At 39.9% G+C, this 22,880-nt stretch overlaps 1 protein-coding gene across 1 annotated transcript in view; it reads left to right on the forward strand.

Moving 5' to 3' along the window:
- The window catches only part of LOC139759792 (brefeldin A-inhibited guanine nucleotide-exchange protein 3), a 93,070-nt gene extending 84,314 nt beyond the window's left edge, over positions 1–8,756 (forward strand). Inside the window, exons 37-38 of the mRNA XM_071682257.1 lie at positions 1,296–1,501; positions 4,129–8,756. Of these exons, the coding sequence (XP_071538358.1) occupies positions 1,296–1,501; positions 4,129–4,347 (425 nt within the window). The 3' untranslated portion in view covers positions 4,348–8,756. The remainder of the gene's footprint in view (positions 1–1,295; positions 1,502–4,128) is intronic.
- Positions 8,757–22,880: the final 14,124 nt, after the last annotated feature.

Below are 22,880 nucleotides of genomic sequence, written 5' to 3' on the forward strand. Positions count from 1 at the left end.
CATACAAACCTCACAAAACACATCCTGGATAGCCAGTCAGCCTAACATATAGCATTAATGGCAGTGCCATGAGCAAAACTTTCATTGCTATTCCTTGACATATCCTCACACAAAAGATTGTAGAAATCCCCTCCATAAAACTTACAAAAAATGGTTGACTATATTCATAGCTGTCTTTATCCTCAAAATCCCAAAATTCTGCTGTGAAGTACACAAGTGAGTAGGTTTTTCTCCAACCCTCTTGAATATCTTCCTGCTTGAACTCCATTTGCCACCAGCAAAACACAGTGTTAGGATCCTTTCACATGCAGATGACCTCTTAATTACTACAGCACCATGACAAGTAATAACAAACATGGAACATTACATTGTGGAAGTGGAACATTAGCTTGCTTAACCCTTTCACTGTCTCAGTTCAAGCTTGAGCTAAGTAAGAATTTAGTTTTATGTGTCACAAGGAAGCCACATAATCACCATATAATGCCTCATCCATCAACATGTCCTCAGTCCCGCACATTTTCAGTAGTGTGTAAATGTTTACAAAAAAAATCAGTTTGTGATTCTGATTTTGATCTCACACTTTTTAACATGTATTTGCCAGTAAAGGACTCCTCAACAATATTTATTTTCATGCATGATTGCTGTTTCCTGCATTAACATGGTAGTCCCAGGAACAGACGAAGAATGGCCACATCCATTCGCATCCATTCTCTAGCTGTCATTTGTAATGTACTGAATCCACAGCTCCCTATCCCCAATCAAGCCCAACAGAACTTTCCATATATTCTTAAGAACTGTATTCCTAGGGTATTGTCATTGTCTGTGAGCACTTTTATATTCCTGGCTGTAATGGAACTGATTTGTAAATGAAAATTTCCGTTATCAGCATAGAATATACTAGTTTGTCCCAGTTTTCTTGAGGATATTCACAGGGCATAGAATAAGATGAAACAGGTATATATATATATATATATATATATATATATATATATATATATATTTTTTTTTTTTTTTTTTTTTTTTTTGCCGCTGTCTCCCACGTTTGCATATATTTACATATATTTACCATGTGTTAAGTTGGTTTCACTTTCAACATTCTTTGATCCACAGAATGTTTAACTAGTTAAATAGACAATATTAAATGCTTTAAGTGGTCTGATTTCTTTATAATGTCTAAGGTATCAGTTAATAGTAATGCCATTATATGTATATTTTCATGGGTCAGTATACATTTTATTTTGAAAGTTAGATGCTAAAGGTTTAACTGATATGGTTTTTATTTTGTCTATTACAAGGTGCTCATCAGAGCATTTACCGTGTAGCTACTGAAAGAGACATAGCCACTTTGATGACTGATTATAGACGTAGGAAAAACCAGCACTCCCTTCCATCACTGCATAGAGAGAAAAGATCAAACCCCTTCTTAGAAAAAAGACCGAGTAGACCAGCTGAGCCTGTGCCTCCAGAGATTGAAGAGCAGAGAACTAGCAGCCTCATGAAGGTTAGTACTCTTTTTAGATTATGAAATAGGATAAGTATATGAGTCTGTTATGAGTCTGAGGAAGGAAAGTATGTGTACAGATGAGTTCTTCTTTTCTTCTTTCATACTATTCACCATTTCCCGCGTGAGCGAGGTAGCGTTAAGAACAGAGGACTGGGCCTTTGAGGGAATATCCTCACCTGGCCCCCCTTCTCTGTTCCTTCTTTTGGAAAATTGAAAAAAAGACGAGAGGGGAGGATTTCCAGCCACCCGCTCTCTCCCCTTTTAGTCGCCTTCTACGACACACAGGGAATACGTGGGAAGTATTCTTTCTCCCCATCCCCAGGGATAACAGATGAGTTACAGTTACTTATTTGAGAGAGAAGAGTTAGAGGTAGTATTTCTGGAGACTAACACATTGTTGAATGTTAATTGGCTTCTATTTTGCTACTGAAACATCCCTCCACTTTTTAACTCGATAGACATGGCCAGTTCCATAAGCACCCCATAAAGTTAGAAGGGTATATGTCCAGAGGGTTAGAGTTTGAATTGGGGGTTAGTTTGTTTTGAGCTTGCTGGATTATTTCAGTGTGTATGTGTTTTTGTCAGTATTCTGTTTGTCAGGGGTGAAGGAATCTTTGAGTAGAGGTTACTGAAGTATGAGTCTGGGTAAGATTAGAGTGCCAACGATTTATAGGTGGGACTGTATTGGGAGAATTTTTGTCATCTTTGGCAAGGCTTGAAATTGTTTGAAGAAAATTAAGTATTTTGGCTTCGTTTAGAAAATTTGTCAATATATTTCCATTATTTGTGTAAAATTTCCTCAGTGCTTTTATTTCTTACACTGTTATAAGGTAGATTTCATATTTCACTGTGAAACTTCTATGTTTTTGGCACTCTGTTAGTACATGTTCAATGGTGATATCATGTGATGTGTATGTGTCTGTCCAAGGTAAGTTCAGGACTATTTAGGAGTAACTGCTCAGTATAGAAGTTTCATGTTGGGTATGAGGGATATTGTAGTGTGCTGAATTGATGTTTATGATGTTGTGGATATGGTTGGTATCCAGATTACAGTTTCAGGTGGGTGTATGTTTGGTTGGGTGGTGATTGGGATTGCATATGTTTAATGCTTCTCAGATCATCTCATGAGTGTATGTTTTGCCATTGTTGTGTTTGTTGGGGAAGAATCATCTGTGAGTATAGGTTGTGAACTGGGGTTACGCTTTACATTTCTTCATGGAGGTTATTGGTTAGTTATGTAGTGGTTTGGATGGGAAAGATCATGTGCTGATGCAAAGAATTGAGTGCAAAGCACATTGACTTGGGATTGTATAGGGACAATCTTTGTTTCTGTGAGTAAATTTTGAGTGCTTGTGATTCCCAGGCAGCTAGTGATTGTTTTGAATGTTCTATTTTGTGCCTTTTGCATCTGTGTTTATATGTTTTCGAGAGTGTGGATGACCAGGCAGGTGAGGCATAGTATATGATGAAGTGGATTGATTGTTTGTAGAAGATACTGAGGGGTTCATCTCGTCCAAATTTGGTACCAGTTAGTGTTCTGCGGGCATATTGTTTGTCTTTTGTCTTTTTGTTGATGTTTGTGGTGTGGGGATGAATACCATATGTTTTGTACACGATGCCTAGAATACATAGAGTTTCATTGAGCAGGAGTAATTGGCCATTCAAAGTTACAGGAGGATGCAGATTAGATTCATATCAATTTGGGGTTAAAATGGTAACGTTCTGTTCTGGTTGAGCCAGCATTCCAGTTTTGTGATGTAGTGTTACATGTTTGTTGCTACTTAAGTGGTATTAGGGTGGTATGATGTCATTATAAGGTTGTATACGCATGAAAGGACCTTTACACTGTGGGATGCTGAAGGTGATAGGTCATGTAGAGAGAGATTGAAGGGGGTTGAAGACCTGTTCCATAGGGAACTCCATAGTACAACTTAAGGATTGTAGATGTGAATTCTTTTTAAATGAGTCTGCTTTGGCAGCCAGCTATGAAGTTGGCCAACCATTTTTTGTATTGTTGTTGGGGATGGTGTTAGATGCTCTGTTGATACTTGTTGCAACTAACACTGCATAGGAGAGGGTTACAGTTGGTTGAAGCCATTCACAATGTTTTGTGTGAGATCTGTGTGTATTGTGGTAGTAGAATGATTAGATCTAAATCCATGTTGTACAGGATAGAGTAGGATATTTTGCTTGATTCTTTTATTGATAAGTTTTTCAGAGCATGTGCATTGCAAAAATAGAAGAGATTTAAAGAGATTTAGGGGTGGTATAAGGAGGAGAGTTGGGTGGTTTGGAGGCTTTCAGGATTAGAACTGTTAGCAAGTTTCCAAATGTTAGGGATTTTTTTGTGTAGGCGAGAGTGATCAGATATATATGTAAGTGCTTGTATTCCAATTTGGCCAAAGTGTTTTATGTTAAACTTTGATTGATACGTTATCAGGGCATGTAACATGAGAGTTCTTAAAACCTTTAATTGCATTGCTTATGTCACTGATATAGGATAGTAGTAGGAGTTGAGCAGTTTTGGGGGTTTGAGGATTAATTCTGTGTTGGTAAGTTTACATTTCACTTATATGCATACCTGTATAAGAAAGTTTCTCATGAAAATACAATTTCATTAACAGGACAGTGAAGCTCACCTGAAAGTTTGGACAGAAATGGTCGTGACAGTGTTTGATTTGATCAGCCAACTGAGTGATGCTGAACTACAGCCATTGTTGCCACTATTATTTCCAACTGTGCGCTCCCTAACAGCACATGCACATGATCCACATCTCCGTCAGGTTGTAGCTGAACTCCTCACGAGAGTTGCAACTCTTTATGGTTTTAGTCCAGCAGAGTAAAACAGTACAGTATTTCATTCATGGACATTCAGGTAGAAAGTTTTGATTGTTACTGATAGTAAACTTACTTGCTTATAACCTATGTAAGCAGTTTTTGTAATTATATATGTGAGTTTGTGTGTGTGTATGTGTGTGAATGTGTGTGTATGTGGTATGTGTGTGTGACTTTTTTTATTTATTAATTTATTTATTTATTTATTGATAATTACTCCTTGACCTCTTTCTAAGAATCCTGGTGTTACCCAGAACCTCTTTCCAAAGGCTTGTGCAGCACAAAGCTGCTCTACTTTCAATAGCAAGGAAAGGTGGACTCCCTTGTGGTGAGAGGTTCATTAACAAGACTGTACAACCAATGATACTGCCTCACCAAAGGTGACCTTTCACTTGTGCAGCAACCTCATGCAGGCATAGTCCTATCCTCACTCATTCACTCCATATGTCCAAACCATTTTCAGCACACCTCATTTAGCTCTCTCAGCTCCACTCTTTTTGTTACCACTTCTCTCTCCCTTACCCTTTCATTACTTTCTCCTTCAAACCATCTCACACCGCATATTGCCCTCAAACATTTCATTTGCAACTCATCCCCCCTCCTCTACATAGCCTTTATCAATAGCCCATGTTTTGCATCCACATGATATTGTTGGGACTGCTATACCTTCAAACACCCTTATTTTTTCCCTTCCAGACAACAGTCTCTCATTCCACAATTACTTCAGCACTCGCAGAACCTTCGCCCCCTTACCCACCCAGTGACACATTTGTAATTCCATGGTTCCATTTGCTGCCATTTCCACCCCCAGGTATCTAAACTGTGCCTCACCTGCCAGATCTTCCACCCTCACAAAAGGTCATATATAACAGAGCTGTAAACCACACAAAGTAGAGTACTCAGAACAATCACTAGCTGCTTAGTAATCACAAATAGTCAACACTCACACAGTGAAACAAAGGTCTCCCCCAACACAATCCCACTGTAGCATGCTTGGCACTCAAAACTTTGGTACAACACAAGATTACTCCCACTCAAACCACTGCATAACTAACCCCCAATCCCCAAGCAGAGATGAAGAACCTATCCCTGCCTCAGTCTTTAGCAACCTTTATTTACAGATCTTTTCATCCCTGGCAAATTTAGTACTGACTAAGCACATTCAAACCGAAATGACCCATCAAGCACTAAACAGCCACTCTCCCACCCCACCACGCATACATCCACATGAAAGCACACTCCCAAGACAAACATAAGTCATGTTTTCTATGTTTTTAGACATCACCCATCCCAGCATTACTTCAAACACCGATTCAGCACATCCCAGGACCCTTCTTGCCCACAATGCAACAACCACAATGAAGACACTGATCATTTACTGTTCAGATGCCCTACATTCTCCCCACTTATTCGCACAGCACTTAATGACCCATAGTTCCACCCAGTGGATGTAGCCAGCTTCCTGAGTGCTGCAGGAGTTTCATGAGAGCAAAAGGGGCTCCTAGGAATTCCACTTGTCAGTGGTCACACCTTTAGTAAGAAGGCACCTTTGGCAAGGCTGTATCATAGTCAATAAACTGAAAAAACTATTCCTTTGTTATGGATTTCCTTGTTCCAAAGGAGTCCATCATTTCTCAGCTTTGGCCTCCCTGAAATTCTTGGAGCCCCATAAAAGGGGACTTACGGTTACATGATCATAATATGAGAGAAAGAATAAAAGTATATTGTTGGTTTGTAGGAATGATCAAGGGAGTATACACTCACTTTTATTATTCCTGTAGTACTATTCTGAGAACTGGTGGATGGAAGTTCATGCCAGCAGTGGTAATATAAAATGTTTTTCAACATTGCCTTTCAGCAGTTGTCTCACTTGCTGCATATTGATGTTCCTGAATCCAATGTATATGTAGCTGTACACTTTTGTATCCCTTGTTGATTTTTAGGAGAGTTTCTATATTTAATGTTTCCCATAGCATCCTTTTTCATCATTTAGGATCAATGCTATGGCTTGAATATTTATCTATAATATTCTCCTAGTAGAAATCTCACTTACAGTTACTCAGAGAATTTCTTACCTGTCACATGCTACTGGATGCCGAATGTAATGAATTTTTGTGAAAGAATAAGCAGCATCTTACAAAAATGCAATGGAAGGGAGGATTGTATATTTCTAGGCTGCCAGAAGGCCTTTGATACCATCCTCTAGAATGATCTGTGTTGAAGGTAGACATCCAAGCTGGTGTCAGAGGAGCATTACATATATGGATAGTCATTTAACTGGATAGGAAAAAGTGAATAGATATTGTGGGAGCCATTTTGAGAATGGAAGAGGATAACAGTACGATCCTACAGGGTTTAGTGTTGGACCCACTACTATTATGATCTTTGTAAATTAAAATATTTGCCTGACAGTGCAGGACCCTGTTTGATTGTGTTTTCTGATGATGACAAAATTATGAAATAAGTGCAAAGTAACAGGGACTGTATATTTTATTGTAAAGATTCCTTGACAAAATTTGGCAATGGTAGAACAAACAGCTAATGAAATTCAACCATGGAAAAGATAGGAAGTTATTAGACACTCCAGACCTTGAGTTCCATAGTGGGAGAAACAGATTGAGTCATACCATTAAAGGGGCCTAGAAACTGATGTGTTACTTATTACTAGAACATTATGTAAAAAGGATCAGAAAAGAGATAGGCTACATTTTATCAGTATATGTATATACATACACGTCCACACACGCAAATATACATACCTATACATCTCAATGTACACATATATATACACTCACAGACATATACATATATACACATGTATGTAATTCATACTGTCTGCCTTTATTTATTCCCATCGCCACCCCGCCACACATGGAATAACAACCCCCTCCCCCCCCTCATGTGTGCGGGGTAGCGCTAGGAAAAGACAACAAAGGCCCCATTCGTTCACACTCAGGATGGGGATAGGGGAGAAAGAATACTTCCCACGTATTCCCTGCGTGTCGTAGAAGGCGACTAAAAGGGAAGGGAGCGAGGGCTGGAAATCCTCCCCTCTCTTTTTTTTTTTTTTTTCAAAAGAAGGAAGAGAGAAGGGGGCCAGGTGAGGATATTCCCTCAAAGGCCCAGTCCTCTGTTCTTAACGCTACCTTGCTAATGCGGGAAATGGCGAATAGTTTGAAAGAAAGAAAAAGAAATATATATATATTGGATTACGTGTTAATTGACAGGCGTGCGAAAGAGAGACTTTTGGATGTTAATGTGCTGAGAGGTGCAACTGGAGGGATGTCTGATCATTATCTTGTGGAGGCTAAGGTGAAGATTAGTATGGGTTTTCAGAAAAGAGGAGTGAATGTTGGGGTGAAGAAGGTGGTGAGAGTAAGTGAGCTTGGGAAGGAGACCTGTGTGGGGAAGTACCAGGAGAGACTGTGTACAGAATGGAAAAAGGTGAGAACAATGGAAGTAAGGGGAGTGGGGGAGGAATGGGATGTATTTAGTCAATCAGTGATGGATTGCGCAAAAGATGCTTGTGGCATGAGAAGAGTGGGAGGTGGGCTGTTTAGAAAGGGTAGTGTGTGGTGGGATGAAGAAGTAAGAGTATTAGTGAAAGAGAAGAGAGAGGCATTTGGACGATTTTTGCAGGGAAAAAATGTAATTGAGTGGGAGAAGTATAAAAGAAAGAGACAGGAGGTCAAGAGAAAGGTGCAAGAGGTGAAAAAAAGGGCAAATGAGAGTTGGGGTGAGAGACTATCAGTAAATTTTAGGGAGAATAAAAAGATGTTCTGGAAGGAGGTAAATAGGGTGCGTAAGACAAGGGAGCAAATGGGAACTTCAGTGAAGGGCGTAAATGGGGAGGTGATAACAAGTAGCGGTGATGTGAGAAGGAGATGGAATGAGTATTTTGAAGGTTTGTTGAATGTGTCTGATGACAGAGTGGCAGATATAGGGTGTTTTGGTCGAGGTGGTGTGCAAAGTGAGAGGGTTAGGGAAAATGATTTGGTAAACAGAGAAGAGGTAGTAAAAGCTTTGCGGAAGATGAAAGCCGGCAAGGCAGCAGGTTTGGATGGTATTGCAGTGGAATTTATTAAGAAAGGGGGTGACTGTATTGTTGACTGGTTGGTAAGGTTATTTAATGTATGTATGACTCATGGTGAGGTGCCTGAGGATTGGCGGAATGCGTGCATAGTGCCATTGTACAAAGGCAAAGGGGATAAGAGTGAGTGCTCAAATTACAGAGGTATAAGTTTGTTGAGTATTCCTGGTAAATTATATGGGAGGGTATTGATTGAGAGGGTGAAGGCATGTACAGAGCATCAGATTGGGGAAGAGCAGTGCGGTTTCAGAAGTGGTAGAGGATGTGTGGATCAGGTGTTTGCTTTGAAGAATGTATGTGAGAAATACTTAGAAAAGCAAATGGATTTGTATGTAGCATTTATGGATCTGGAGAAGGCATATGATAGAGTTGATAGAGATGCTCTGTGGAAGGTATTAAGAATATATGGTGTGGGAGGCAAGTTGTTAGAAGCAGTGAAAAGTTTTTATCGAGGATGTAAGGCATGTGTACGTGTAGGAAGAGAGGAAAGTGATTGGTTCTCAGTGAATGTAGGTTTGCGGCAGGGGTGTGTGATGTCTCCATGGTTGTTTAATTTGTTTATGGATGGGGTTGTAAAGGAGGTAAATGCAAGAGTCCTGGAAAGAGGGGCAAGTATGAAGTCTGTTGGGGATGAGAGAGCTTGGGAAGTGAGTCAATTGTTGTTCGCTGATGATACAGCGCTGGTGGCTGATTCATGTGAGAAACTGCAGAAGCTGGTGACTGAGTTTGGTAAAGTGTGTGGAAGAAGAAAGTTGAGAGTAAATGTGAATAAGAGCAAGGTTATTAGGTACAGTAGGGGTGAGGGTCAAGTCAATTGGGAGGTGAGTTTGAATGGAGAAAAACTGGAGGAAGTGAAGTGTTTTAGATATCTGGGAGTGGATCTGTCAGCGGATGGAACCATGGAAGCGGAAGTGGATCATAGGGTGGGGGAGGGGGCGAAAATTTTGGGAGCCTTGAAAAATGTGTGGAAGTCGAGAACATTATCTCGGAAAGCAAAAATGGGTATGTTTGAGGGAATAGTGGTTCCAACAATGCTGTATGGTTGCGAGGCGTGGGCTATGGATAGAGATGTGCGCAGGAGGATGGATGTGCTGGAAATGAGATGTTTGAGGACAATGTGTGGTGTGAGGTGGTTTGATCGAGTAAGTAACGTAAGGGTAAGAGAGATGTGTGGAAATAAAAAGAGCGTGGTTGAGAGAGCAGAAGAGGGTGTTTTGAAATGGTTTGGGCACATGGAGAGAATGAGTGAGGAGAGATTGACCAAGAGGATATATGTGTCGGAGGTGGAGGGAACGAGGAGAAGAGGGAGACCAAATTGGAGGTGGAAAGATGGAGTGAAAAAGATTTTGTGTGATCGGGGCCTGAACATGCAGGAGGGTGAAAGGAGGGCAAGAAATAGAGTGAATTGGAGTCATGTGGTATACAGGGGTTGACGTGCTGTCAGTGGATTGAAGCAAGGCATGTGAAGCGTCTGGGGTAAACCATGGAAAGCTGTGTAGGTATGTATATTTGCGTGTGTGGACGTGTGTATGTACATGTGTATGGGGGGGGGGGTTGGGCCATTTCTTTCGTCTGTTTCCTTGCGCTACCTCGCAAACGCGGGAGACAGCGACAAAGTATAAAAAAAAAAAAAAAAAAAAAAAAAAAATATATATATATATATGATACAGCGCTGGTGGCTGATTCATGTGAGAAACTGCAGAAGCTGGTGACTGAGTTTGGTAAAGTGTGTGAAAGAAGAAAGTTAAGAGTAAATGTGAATAAGAGCAAGGTTATTAGGTACAGTGAGGTTGAGGGTCAAGTCAATTGGGAGGTAAGTTTGAATGGAGAAAAACTGGAGGAAGTAAAGTGCTTTAGATATCTGGGAGTGGATCTGGCAGCGGATGGAACCATGGAAGCGGAAGTGAATCATAGGGTGGGGGAGGGGGCGAAAATCCTGGGAGCCTTGAAGAATGTGTGGAAGTCGAGAACATTATCTCGGAAAGCAAAAATGGGTATGTTTGAAGGAATAGTGGTTCCAACAATGTTGTATGGTTGCGAGGCGTGGGCTATGGATAGAGTTGTGCGCAGGAGGGTGGATGTGCTGGAAATGAGATGCTTGAGGACATTGTGTGGTGTGAGGTGGTTTGATCGAGTAAGTAATGTAAGGGTAAGAGAGATGTGTGGAAATAAAAAGAGCGTGGTTGAGAGAGCAGAAGAGGGTGTTTTGAAATGGTTTGGGCACATGGAGAGAATGAGTGAGGAAAGATTGACCAAGAGGATATATGTGTCGGAGGTGGAGGGAACGAGGAGAAGTGGGAGACCAAATTGGAGGTGGAAAGATGGAGAGAAAAAGATTTTGAGTGATCGGGGCCTGAACATGCAGGAGGGTGAAAGGAGGGCAAAGAATAGAGTGAATTTGATCGATGTGGTATACCAGGGTTGACGTGCTGTCAGTGGATTGAATCAGGGCATGTGAAGCGTCTGGGATAAACCATGGAAAGTTGTGTGGGGCCTGGATGTGGAAAGGGAGCTGTGGTTTCGGGTATTATTGCATGACAGCTAGAGTCTGAGTGTGAACGAATGGGGCCTTTGTTGTCTTTTCCTAGCGCTACCTCGCACACATGAGGGGGGAGGGGGATGGTATTCCATGTGTGGCGAGGTGGCGATGGGAATGAATAAAGGCAGACAGTGTGAATTGTGTGCATGGGTATATATGTATGTGTCTGTGTATGTATATATATGTGTACATTGAGATGTATAGGTAGGTATATTTGCGTGTGTGGACGTGTATGTATATACATGTGTATGGGGGTGGGTTGGGCCATTTCTTTCGTCTGTTTCCTTGCACTACCTCACAAATGCGGGAGACAGCGACAAAGCAAAAAAAAAAAATATATATATATATATTTTATTATACTTTGTTGCTGTCTCCCACGTTAGTGAGGTAGCACAAGGAAACAGATGAAAGAATGGCCCAACCCACCCACATGTATATACATACACCTCCACACACACAAATATACATACCTATACATCTCAACATCTATATATATATATATATATACACACAGACATATACATGTACATAATTCATACTGTCTGCCCATATTCATTCCCATCACCACCCCACCACACATGAAATGAAAACCCCTCCCCCTGCATGTGCGCGAGGAAAGACAACAAAGGCCACATTTGTAGACACTCGGTCTCTAGCTGTCATGTATAATGCACTGAAACCAAAGCTCCCTTTCCACATCCAGGCCCCACAGAACTTTCCATGGTTTACCCCAGACGTTTCATATGCCCTGGTTCAATTCATTGACAGCACGTCGACCCTGGTATACCACATCATTCCAATTCACTCTATTCCTTGCATGCCTTTCACCCTCCTGCATGTTCAGACCACGATTGCTCAAAATCTTTTTCATTCCATCCTCCCACCTCCAATTTGGTCTCCCACTTCTTCTCATTCCCTCCACCTTGACACATATATCCTCTTTGTCAATCTTTTCTCACTCATGCTCTCCATGCGACCAAACCATTTCAATACACCCTCTTCTGCTCTCTCACCCACACTATTTTTATTACCACTTACTCGATCAAACCAACTCACACCACATATTGTCCTCAAACATCTCATTTCCAACACATCCACCCTCCTCTGCACAACCGTATCTATTGCCCATGCCTCGCTACCATATAACATTGTTGGAACCACTATTCCTTCAAGCATACCTATCTTTTTTTTTCTTTCCGAGATAATGTTCTCGCCTTCCACACATTTTTCAACACTCCCAGAACTTTCGCCCCCTTCCCCCACCCTTTGACTTACTTCCGCTTCCATGGTTCCATCCAATGCCAAATTCACTCCCAGATATCTAAAACACTTCACTTCCTCCAGTTTTTCTCCATTCAGACTTACCTCCCAATTGACTTGTCCCTCAACCCTACTGTACCTAATAGCCTTGCTCGTATTCACATTTACTCTCAGCTTTCTTCTTTCACACACTTTACCAAATTCACTCACCAGCTTTTGCATTTTCTCACGCAAATCAGCCACCAGTAATGTATCATCAATGAACAACAACTGACTCACTTCCCAAGCCCTCTCATCCACAACAGACTGCATACTTGCCCCTCTCTCCAAAACTCTTGCATTCACCTCCCTAACAACACCATCCATAAACAAATTAAGCAACCATGGAGACATCAACCACCCCCTGCCGCAAACCAACATTCACTGAGAACCAATCACTTTTCTCTCTTCCTACTCGTACACATGCCTTACATCCTCAATAAAAACTTTTCACTGCTTCTAGCAACTTACCACTTTACCAAATTCACTCACCAGCTTCTGCATTTTCTCACGCAAATCAGCCACCAGTAATGTATCATCAGTGAACAACAGCTGACTCACTTCCCAAGCCCTCTCATCCACAACAGACTGCATACTTGCCCCTCTCTCCAAAACTCTTGCATTCACCTCTCTAACAACACCATCCATAAACAAATTAAGCAACCATGGAGACATCAACCACCCCCTGCCGCAAACCGACATTCACTGAGAACCAGTCACTTTTCTCTCTTCCTACTCGTACACATGCCTTACATCCTCAATAAAAACTTTTCACTGCTTCTAGCAACTTGCCTCCCACACCATATACTCTTAATACCTTCCACAGAGCATCTCTATCGACTCTATCATATTCCTTCTCCAGATCCATAAATGCTACATACAAATCTATTTGTTTTTCTAAGTATTTCTCACATACATTCTTCAAAGTAAACACCTGATCCACACATCCTCTACCACTTCTGGAACCACACTGCTCTTCCCCAATGTGATGCTCTGTACATGCCTTCACCCTGTCAGTCAGTACCCTCCCATATAATTTCCCAGGAATACTCAGCAAACTTATACCTCTGTAATTTGAACACTCACCTTTATCCCTTTGCTTTTGTACAATGGCACTATGTATGCATTCCGCCAATCCTCAGGCACTTCACCATGAGCCATACATACATTGAATATCCTCACCAACCAGTCAACAACACAGTCACCCCCTTTTTTAATAAATTCCACTGCAATACCATCCAAACCCGGTGCCTTGCTTGCTTCAACTTCTGCAAAGCTTTCACTTCCTCTTCTCTGTTTACCAAATCCTTCTCCCTGACCCTCTCACTTCACGCACCACCTCGACCAAAACACCCCATATCTGCCACTCTATCATCTTAACACATTCAACAAACCTTCAAAATACTCACTCCAACTTTCTCACATCACCACTACTTGCTATTACCTCTCCATTAGCCCACTTCACCGGTTCCCATTTGATCTCTCTTGTCTTACGCACTTTGAGAGTAAATGTGAATAAGAGCAAGGAATTAGGTACAGTAGGGTTGAGGGTCAAGTCAATTGGGAGGTAAGTTTGAATGGAGAAAAACTGGAGGAAGTGAAGCGTTTTAGATATCTGGGAGTGGATTTGGCAGCGGATGGAACCATGGAAGCGGAAGTGAATCATAGGGTGGGGGAGGGGGCGAAAATTCTGGGAGGCTTGAAGAATGTGTGGAAGTCGAGAACATTATCTCGGAAAGCAAAAATGGGTATGTTTGAAGGAATAGTGGTTCCAACAATGTTGTATGGTTGCGAGGCGTGGGCTATGGATAGAGTTGTGCACAGGAGGGTGGATGTGCTGGAAATGAGATGTTTGAGAACATTATGTGGTGTGAGGTGGTTTGATCGAGTAAGTAATAATAGGGTAAGAGAGATGTGTGGTAATAAAAAGAGTGTGGTTGAGAGAGCAGAAGAGGGTGTTTTGAAATGGTTTGGTCACATGGAGAGAATGAGTGAGGAAAGATTGACCAATTGGATATATGTGTCAGAGGTGGAGGGAACGAGGAGAAGTGGGAGACCAAATTAGAGGTGGAAAGATGGAGAGGAAAAGATTTTGAGTGATCGGGGCCTGAACATGCAGGAGGGTGAAAGGCGTGCAAGGAATAGAGTGAATTGGAATGATGTGGCATACCGGGGTCGACGTGCTGTCACTGGATTGAACCAGGGCATGTGAAGCATCTGGGGTAAACCATGGAAAGTTCTGTGGGGCCTGGTTGTGGAAAGGGAGCTGTGGTTTCGGTGCATTATGACATGACAGCTAGAGACTGAGTGTGAACGAATGTGGCCTTTGTTGTCTTTTCCTAGTGCTGCTTCACACACATGCGGGGGGAGGGGGTTGTTATTTCATGTGTGGCAGGGTGGCGATGGGAATGAATAAAGGCAGATGGTATGAATTACGTACATGTGTATATATGTATATGTCTGTTTGTGTATATATATGTATACTTTGAGATGTATAGGTATGTATATTTGCATGTGTGGATGTGTATGTATATACATGTGTATGTGGGTGGGTTGGGCCATTCTTTCGTCTGTTTCCTTGCGCTTCCTTGCTTACGCGGGAGACAGCGACAAAGCAAAATAAATAAAATATATATATATACATACATACATATGTAAAGCACCGAGTTTGCCTTGATTAGGGCATTCACTTGCCTATGCTATCTCAGCTAACAACAAAAAATAGGAAGATATACTTTACATACAATTGACTCAGAGTAGTGTGTGGAACTTGGCTATAAATGGTAAGCTCTGATTTTGGTACATATTGACTAGAGAGTGGATATGTGCAAATGAGGCCGTTGTTCTTTTGAGTAAGGCAGGAGAAGCAATTAAGTATAAGAAAAGCTAAGTTTGGCTCAAGTTGAGATATTCTGCAGCACCTGAGGAGTCGCTTAGAATTCCTGGAAAGGGCTCTAAGAATCACATGTGGAATGTGATATAGAGAGGGGTGGGAAGCACCTTGATCTGCCAACATTGAAAGATAATCTTACTAGGAGAGACAATAACCTCATGTGATTTCCTAGAATTCCACAGTGAAGGTAAGATGGTATATCTCTCTTATGTCAAAAGAGAATCAAGAACAAAGTGGCATACTGGAAGTTAGAAAAGAAAACTGTACAGAGGGACCTGAGGAGGCTTTTGTCTTGCAACAGAACAAGTTAAGTGAACAGAAAGTCCTGTATATGTAAGTCACATTGGAAAACTGCAAAGCCATAATGATAAAATTGCAAGGATAAGAGGTGTGGCCCTACAAGAGTAAATCTCCTTCCTTATTATGTGCAAATAGGATATAACATACGTTGTTTGATAGTCTGTTACATTAGTCATTTTGCATTTATTTTTACCCTCTTCCAGAATTTCACCTTTTGGCCAGTGTCCCAACTATATCGTTGACCCCCTAAATTCATCTTGCACAATTGGATTCCTGTGCAAGACTTTGCTATTAACAGTATTGCATTACTTGTGCCATTTAAGTGTCAGTTACAGATATTTATTAAATATTTTCTCAAACTCTTTGCTCTTTATGGAAAAAGATGGGTTCTCTGATGATTCTCAACACCTTGGGGCCTTAAAACATTTCCGCCAAGGTACATTTACATGACCGTTTTAGCTTTACCTTGACAATAATATTTCAGTAATTTAACTAGTATCACTGTGATGATGGTAGAGTCATGGTCCAACCACTTATAGCAATACAGTCATTTTGATAATTCATCTTAGCAAATGGCAGGTAATGAAATTAAAGTCACTAAAATTCTCAGATAGGTATATTCAAGTAAAATTCTCTTATAAATCTGATGAAAACATTAACATATATTGCAGATGAGCAACCTAATTTTGGATATTTGTAGGGAAAGTTTTTAGGAAACAAATTAAAGATGAAACAGTCATCATGTTCATAAGGAAAAGATGTAAAGGATGTGTTAAATGTTGTGATACATATATCAAGAGTTTTTTGAAGGTTTTACAAATCTTAATTTAGGATGCCATTACAAGATACTTCTTTTAGATTGTAAGAATACTTAGATAAAGCACTGCAAATACTCTGAAATATTTAAATTTGTATGCTTGAATTATTTGTAAACAGATCTAAGAATGTGTCCAATGTAGTATTTTTATTTATCGTATGAATACCGTATATTTATTTGTAGTCAGGCTTAGACTTCATTTTATGTTTAAAATCATGCTGCTGCTGAAATGTATGCAGTAATATTAATGCAGAATTTAATTCCAAATGGCACAAATGAGATATACGATACTTTTTAAGGAAGATAACAGTATAGCAAGTATTCATTAATGAACAGACTGATAGTTGTACTGTTATTGAAAATCATAATTTTTTTGTATAAGCTGCACCACACTCTGTGTAGTGATACTATTGCTAGTGAATACTCAAGTTATACTGATTATTGACCCATGATTATAGCAGAATATTCATTTGCATGCATATTTTACTTTTAAGTCCATATACTATCAAAGCTTATATTTGAATATTCTTTAAAGTTAAAGCATCAAAGGTATTTCTTTCAGTATACTACAACCAAGTGAGATCTTGTTCATGAAGGATCATATAATGTTTTTTGTTTTTACAATCCTATATCAAGAACAGAGCAAAAATTACTCAGACTGGACAGAAAGTCTTTTTGTAACAAGAAAAATGGAATTACAGACAGCTTGTGACTCATTAGCAAGGAGGTTAATAACTAATGGTTTCCGAAGATGCCACTTGATAGGCATTCCAAGATGCATTTTGGTAATTCTTGTAGGATGATGACTGATGATACTGTTACTCTTTGATCAGACATTAAAAGACATACAGTATAGGACTTTTTTTCTTTTATGAGGTTTTATTACAAATATTGTTATAAATACATAGTTTTTATGTAGGCTGAGAAGTAAGTATTAATATGAGTCTGACTTGAGGTTTTATAGATGAAATATCAGGCAAAGTTTACATGGTGTTCCTTAATCGTTGCTTCCATATACATTATTTTTATGAAATACCTTGTAATAATAAGGCAAATAATCCTAATACAGGTCCTCATATAATCCCTCTCAAAGGTCTGAAGTTTTTATTTCTGTTGTAGGAAGAGATTTACCAGTATTCACATATTTATTCATACCTTGAAATCTTGCTTGTCACTGATGAAAAAATTGATTTAGCTATTTTTGTTGTAATGGGTTACCCCATCTTCTATTTTTGTTTTAATTGTTTCAATAATTACTGTTGGATTTGTGATTTTAGATTTTCTTTTTACAGGTTACTTGTAAGTCACGTTTGATTATTTTCATAATTTCTTTACATAAAATTTTGCAACTACAGAGAATGAGTCATTTATTTTTCCTACTTTGGATATGAATATTCATAAAAGGTAGAGACTGGTTGTGTGCAAATGGATCCATTGTTCATTTGCTCTGGATTTCTGTCTTCTTAAGGAAAGGCAATTAAGTGTTAGAAAAAGATAATAAGTAGATACAGTGAGTCATGTTTGATAAGTGATGCCGTGATTCATGTGATTTCAGGTGTTAAAGTTACATTTTGATTAAACCACCCAGCTATGGTGTGGAAAAAGGTACTCTGCATATAGATATTTGTGTTATCACTAGAAGTAGATTGCTTGGTCATTTTTGCCCATTGAAGCATAACCAAGAGATTGATGTCATGGTGGATGTAGATAACCTTTATTTTAATAGCTGAGGTTGATCTGTTGATGTAGTTGCACATGATGGAACTGCCAAGGGAGATCTTATTGGTTATAGTAGATGTTACTATTGATAGTAATACATAAGTAGATGCGTAAGACAAGGGTGCGTAAGACAAGGGAGCAAATGGGAACTTCAGTAAAGGGCGTAAATGGGGAGGTGATAACAAGTAGTGGTGATGTGAGAAGGAGATGGAATGAGTATTTTGAAGGTTTGTTGAATGTGTCTGATGACAGAGTGGCAGATATAGGGTATTTGGGTCGAGGTGGTGTGCAAAGTGAGAGGGTTAGGGAAAATGATTTGGTAAACAGAGAAGAGGTAGTAAAAGCTTTGCGGAAGATGAAAGCCGGCAAGGCAGCAGGTTTGGATGGTATTGCAGTGGAATTTATTAAAAAAGGGGGTGACTGTATTGTTGACTGGTTGGTAAGGTTATTTAATGTATGTATGACTCATGGTGAGGTGCCTGAGGATTGGCGGAATGCTTGCATAGTGCCATTGTACAAAGGCAAAGGGGATAAGAGTGAGTGCTCAAATTACAGAGGTATAAGTTTGTTGAGTATTCCTGGTAAATTATATGGGAGGGTATTGATTGAGAGGGTGAAGGCATGTACAGAGCATCAGATTGGGGAAGAGCAGTGTGGTTTCAGAAGTGGTAGAGGATGTGTGGATCAGGTGTTTGCTTTGAAGAATGTATGTGAGAAATACTTAGAAAAGCAAATGGATTTGTATGTAGCATTTATGGATCTGGAGAAGGCATATGATAGAGTTGATAGAGATGCTCTGTGGAAGGTATTAAGAATATATGGTGTGGGAGGCAAGTTGTTAGAAGCAGTGAAAAGTTTTTATCGAGGATGTAAGGCATGTGTACGTGTAGGAAGAGAGGAAAGTGATTGGTTCTCAGTGAATGTAGGTTTGTGGCAGGGGTGTGTGATGTCTCCATGGTTGTTTAATTTGTTTATGGATGGGGTTGTTAGGGAGGTAAATGCAAGAGTTTTGGAAAGAGGGGCAAGTATGAAGTCTGTTGGGGATGAGAGAGCTTGGGAAGTGAGTCAGTTGTTGTTCGCTGATGATACAGCGCTGGTGGCGGATTCATGTGAGAAACTGCAGAAGCTGGTGACGGAGTTTGGTAAAGTGTGTGGAAGAAGAAAGTTAAGAGTAAATGTCAATAAGAGCAAGGTTATTAGGTACAGTAGGGTTGAGGGTCAAGTCAATTGGGAGGTGAGTTTGAATGGTGAGAGGCTGGAGGAAGTGAAGTGTTTTAGATATCTGGGAGTGGATCTGTCAGCGGATGGAACCATGGAAGCGGAAGTGGATCATAGGGTGGGGGAGGGGGCGAAAATTTTGGGAGCCTTGAAAAATGTGTGGAAGTCGAGAACATTATCCCGGAAAGCAAAAATGGGTATGTTTGAAGGAATAGTAGTTCCAACAATGTTGTATGGTTGCGAGGCGTGGGCTGTGGATAGAGTTGTGCGCAGGAGGATGGATGTGCTGGAAATGAGATGTTTGAGGACAATGTGTGGTGTGAGGTGGTTTGATCGAGTAAGTAACGTAAGGGTAAGAGAGATGTGTGGAAATAAAAAGAGCGTGGTTGAGAGAGCAGAAGAGGGTGTTTTGAAATGGTTTGGGCACATGGAGAGAATGAGTGAGGAAAGATTGACCAAGAGGATATATGTGTCGGAGGTGGAGGGAACGAGGAGAAGAGGGAGACCAAATTGGAGGTGGAAAGATGGAGTGAAAAGGATTTTGTGTGATCGGGGCCTGAACATGCAGGAGGGTGAAAGGAGGGCAAGGAATAGAGTGAATTGGAGCGATGTGGTATACAGGGGTTGGCGTGCTGTCAGTGGATTGAATCAAGGCATGTGAAGCGTCTGGGGTAAACCATGGAAAGCTGTGTAGGTATGTATATTTGCGTGTGTGGACGTGTGTATGTACATGTGTATGGGGGGGGTTGGGCCATTTCTTTCGTCTGTTTCCTTGCGCTACCTCGCAAACGCGGGAGACAGCGACAAAGTATAAAAAAAAAAAAAAAAAAAAAAAACATAAGTAGATTGTTTGACTGCAGTTTCCATGGAAAATTTCCCAAGAAAAATGTTTTCTTTCTCCTGTTGATGCTTTTTCTTTCTTTCTCCATTCTTACAACAAACCATGAAGGTCTCTGCATTTAGACATGTCCTATAACAAGCATAGCCCTCACAAAATGAGAAGTTGAACTATGCCGTACAATAATCACCTGTTCCTTGACCACCAGTTACTAAGAACATACCAACTGCAATCTGAGTTAACTCTAGAAAGCTACATAGGCTGTGCTACTGTTTTGCAAGTTAACCTTGGCATCCACGATTTTCTCCTACATTACATAAAGTGCTACATCTTATATGGCCTTTAGAATGCCAGCCAAACTGTGTAGTGTGCTACCAGTCCATTAGTGACATCAGTAATTAAGAATATATATAAATAACTGATCCACCCTCAATCTAACAACTCATTACATATTTACCCTGTATTTTCACCATGATTTGGGTGTTAATATGAACAATAACAGCATGATGTGCCATATAGGAGGGTATTATATAATGGACCTGATCATATAAAGATATCAAAGTGACTGGATGTAAGTATGAGATGTTGCTAGAAATTGTTTAGCTCATTTATTTTACCTTTTTCATTCCTAGATTTTCCTACATCATGAGTCAAAGGAGGAAATATTACAGAACAGGGGACAGATGAGATATTTCAAGCATCAAGTTGGATGATACAAATGGTAATTTTAACACATATGTGATTTTCTTGTAGTGATTTATAGCAAATATCTATAAATCCTGATAATATTTATATAAATGGATAATGCATACTCATGCTCTTGTAATACATTTGGCTTCATATTCAGTCATTTGCTTATTTTAACTATCATATATTTAAAACATTTGCAATCAGTTTTACAGATTTTCTCTCTATAAACTGAAGTTTCCAATGTTTGATATTGTTTTAAAGAATTTAATGCTAGGTTAGGAAACAGCATGGTTATTCAAGGTTGGAAATGTTAGAATAATGGTCAGATCATGATTGAATTTCATAGAAAAATGAGTTTTAGGGGAATGCCCATATAATCTAAATATTAATAGTATGATGTTAACGGATTATGGTAATATGTAAATGATGCAAAATCATCTTTTGGTACATACCTGTCTTGTTATTCAGTCATTTTGCTCACACTTACTCCTATACTGATGAATTGTTTTCAACAAATTTGATTTTTTTTCAATTCTAAGATTTTATTCCTATATAGTATTTTAGAGATATTTTGTTTTTGATAATGAAATTTTTGGTCATATAAAGTCGGCATTGCTAGCAAATTATGCAGTAAAAGGGTGATCCAGAGAATACATACAATGATAACAATGAAGGAATTACCAGGATGGTTCGTGAACCAGTAAATTACCAACTTCTCAAGGATGAGAAAGTATTAATAATGGGGATTTCAGTTATGCACAAACAGACTGCAGGAATTTTGATTCTTGTCATGGACACGTTCTTAGAGCGTACAGCATACAAACGTGTGTCTTTGTGTGAGTGTGTGTGCTGATTTCTCTGTGTAAGTATATTTAGATGCCGGCATATATTTGAAAAAGCATATTGTGTACAAAATATATTTTATTTTACGTACATTATTATTTGAAGTGATGAACTTAGAATCCGGTTTTATTCGCCTGAGGGTTAGCTGCTTTGACGTCAGTAGTGAGGTTGTGGGAGTGGGGAAAAAGGAAAAAAAAATTAACATGAGAGACGGGGAGATAGAAGGGAATATGGAGTGTGCTCTCTCTCTCTCTCTCTCTCTCTCTCTCTCTCTCTCTCTCTCTCTCTGAGTAGGTGGTGAGCAGCCACCAATCAGGAAGGTGAGGTATTAATACCGCTATTACGCGCCGGGGTCTCGGGAGGGTTGTGACGTTGGTACGGCGAGCCACAACTTCAATGGCTATCAAACTCACACTCCATTTGACCTTAGTTGTTGTCTCTTTTGTTTGCCCAAGTCCACTTTGGTTGATGGCATTCAAATCCACAATTTCTATCTCACACATATCACCTGACAACGCGTAACTCGCACAACTCGGTATTGGTAACTCGATGTTCCTACGGTCATCAGCGTCACGTACTTGTCCTGCTTAATGGCAAAATTTCGTTGTAATTACTTATAGAGAAATAGGTAGGTAGTCTCTCCATAGTGTATGACGCCTTCCCTAGCATTTTAGTGAAGTTCGGAAGCTGAGATCTATATACATGAGTTGTAATATGATTTCGCTAAGACAGCAAAACACTCTTAAACCGAAAGTATACATGTTTCGTGGAAGATGTCATCCAGGTCAAATCATGCATGATTGTGAGCGCTGATACAAATTCTTGCTTCTGAAGTATTCCATTTCACAAGGTCAAAAGAGAGAAGTTAGGTTCGTTTGTGGGAGGGGGTGGGGTTTGTTGGCCAGGGAGAGAACAGTTTGTTAGCTGAGGGAAAGGGGTGAGATTAGCTGAGGGAGGGGGGAGGTTAGCTGAGGGAGAGGGGAGGTCATTTTTATTCAGTCGAGGAAAGAATGGAGAGGTTTGTTAGCCCGGAAGATACTGAACGTTTGTTTAAAAGAGATAAGTTTATGGTATGGAGAGAGATTTGTAATTAATACGAGAAAGAGGAGAGGTTTGTTAACCACTGAGATAAGAGAGGTAAGTCAGTCTGGGGGAGATGAGAGGATAGTAATTGTGAGTGAGAATAGAGAGATCTTAACTTAAACACCCGAAAATGGTGTTCAGAATATCCGATTGATAATTATATATATATATATATATATATATATATATATATATATATATATATATATATA

This window comes from Panulirus ornatus, chromosome 34 (genome assembly GCF_036320965.1).
Source record: "Panulirus ornatus isolate Po-2019 chromosome 34, ASM3632096v1, whole genome shotgun sequence".
Taxonomy (NCBI): Eukaryota; Metazoa; Arthropoda; class Malacostraca; order Decapoda; family Palinuridae; genus Panulirus; species Panulirus ornatus.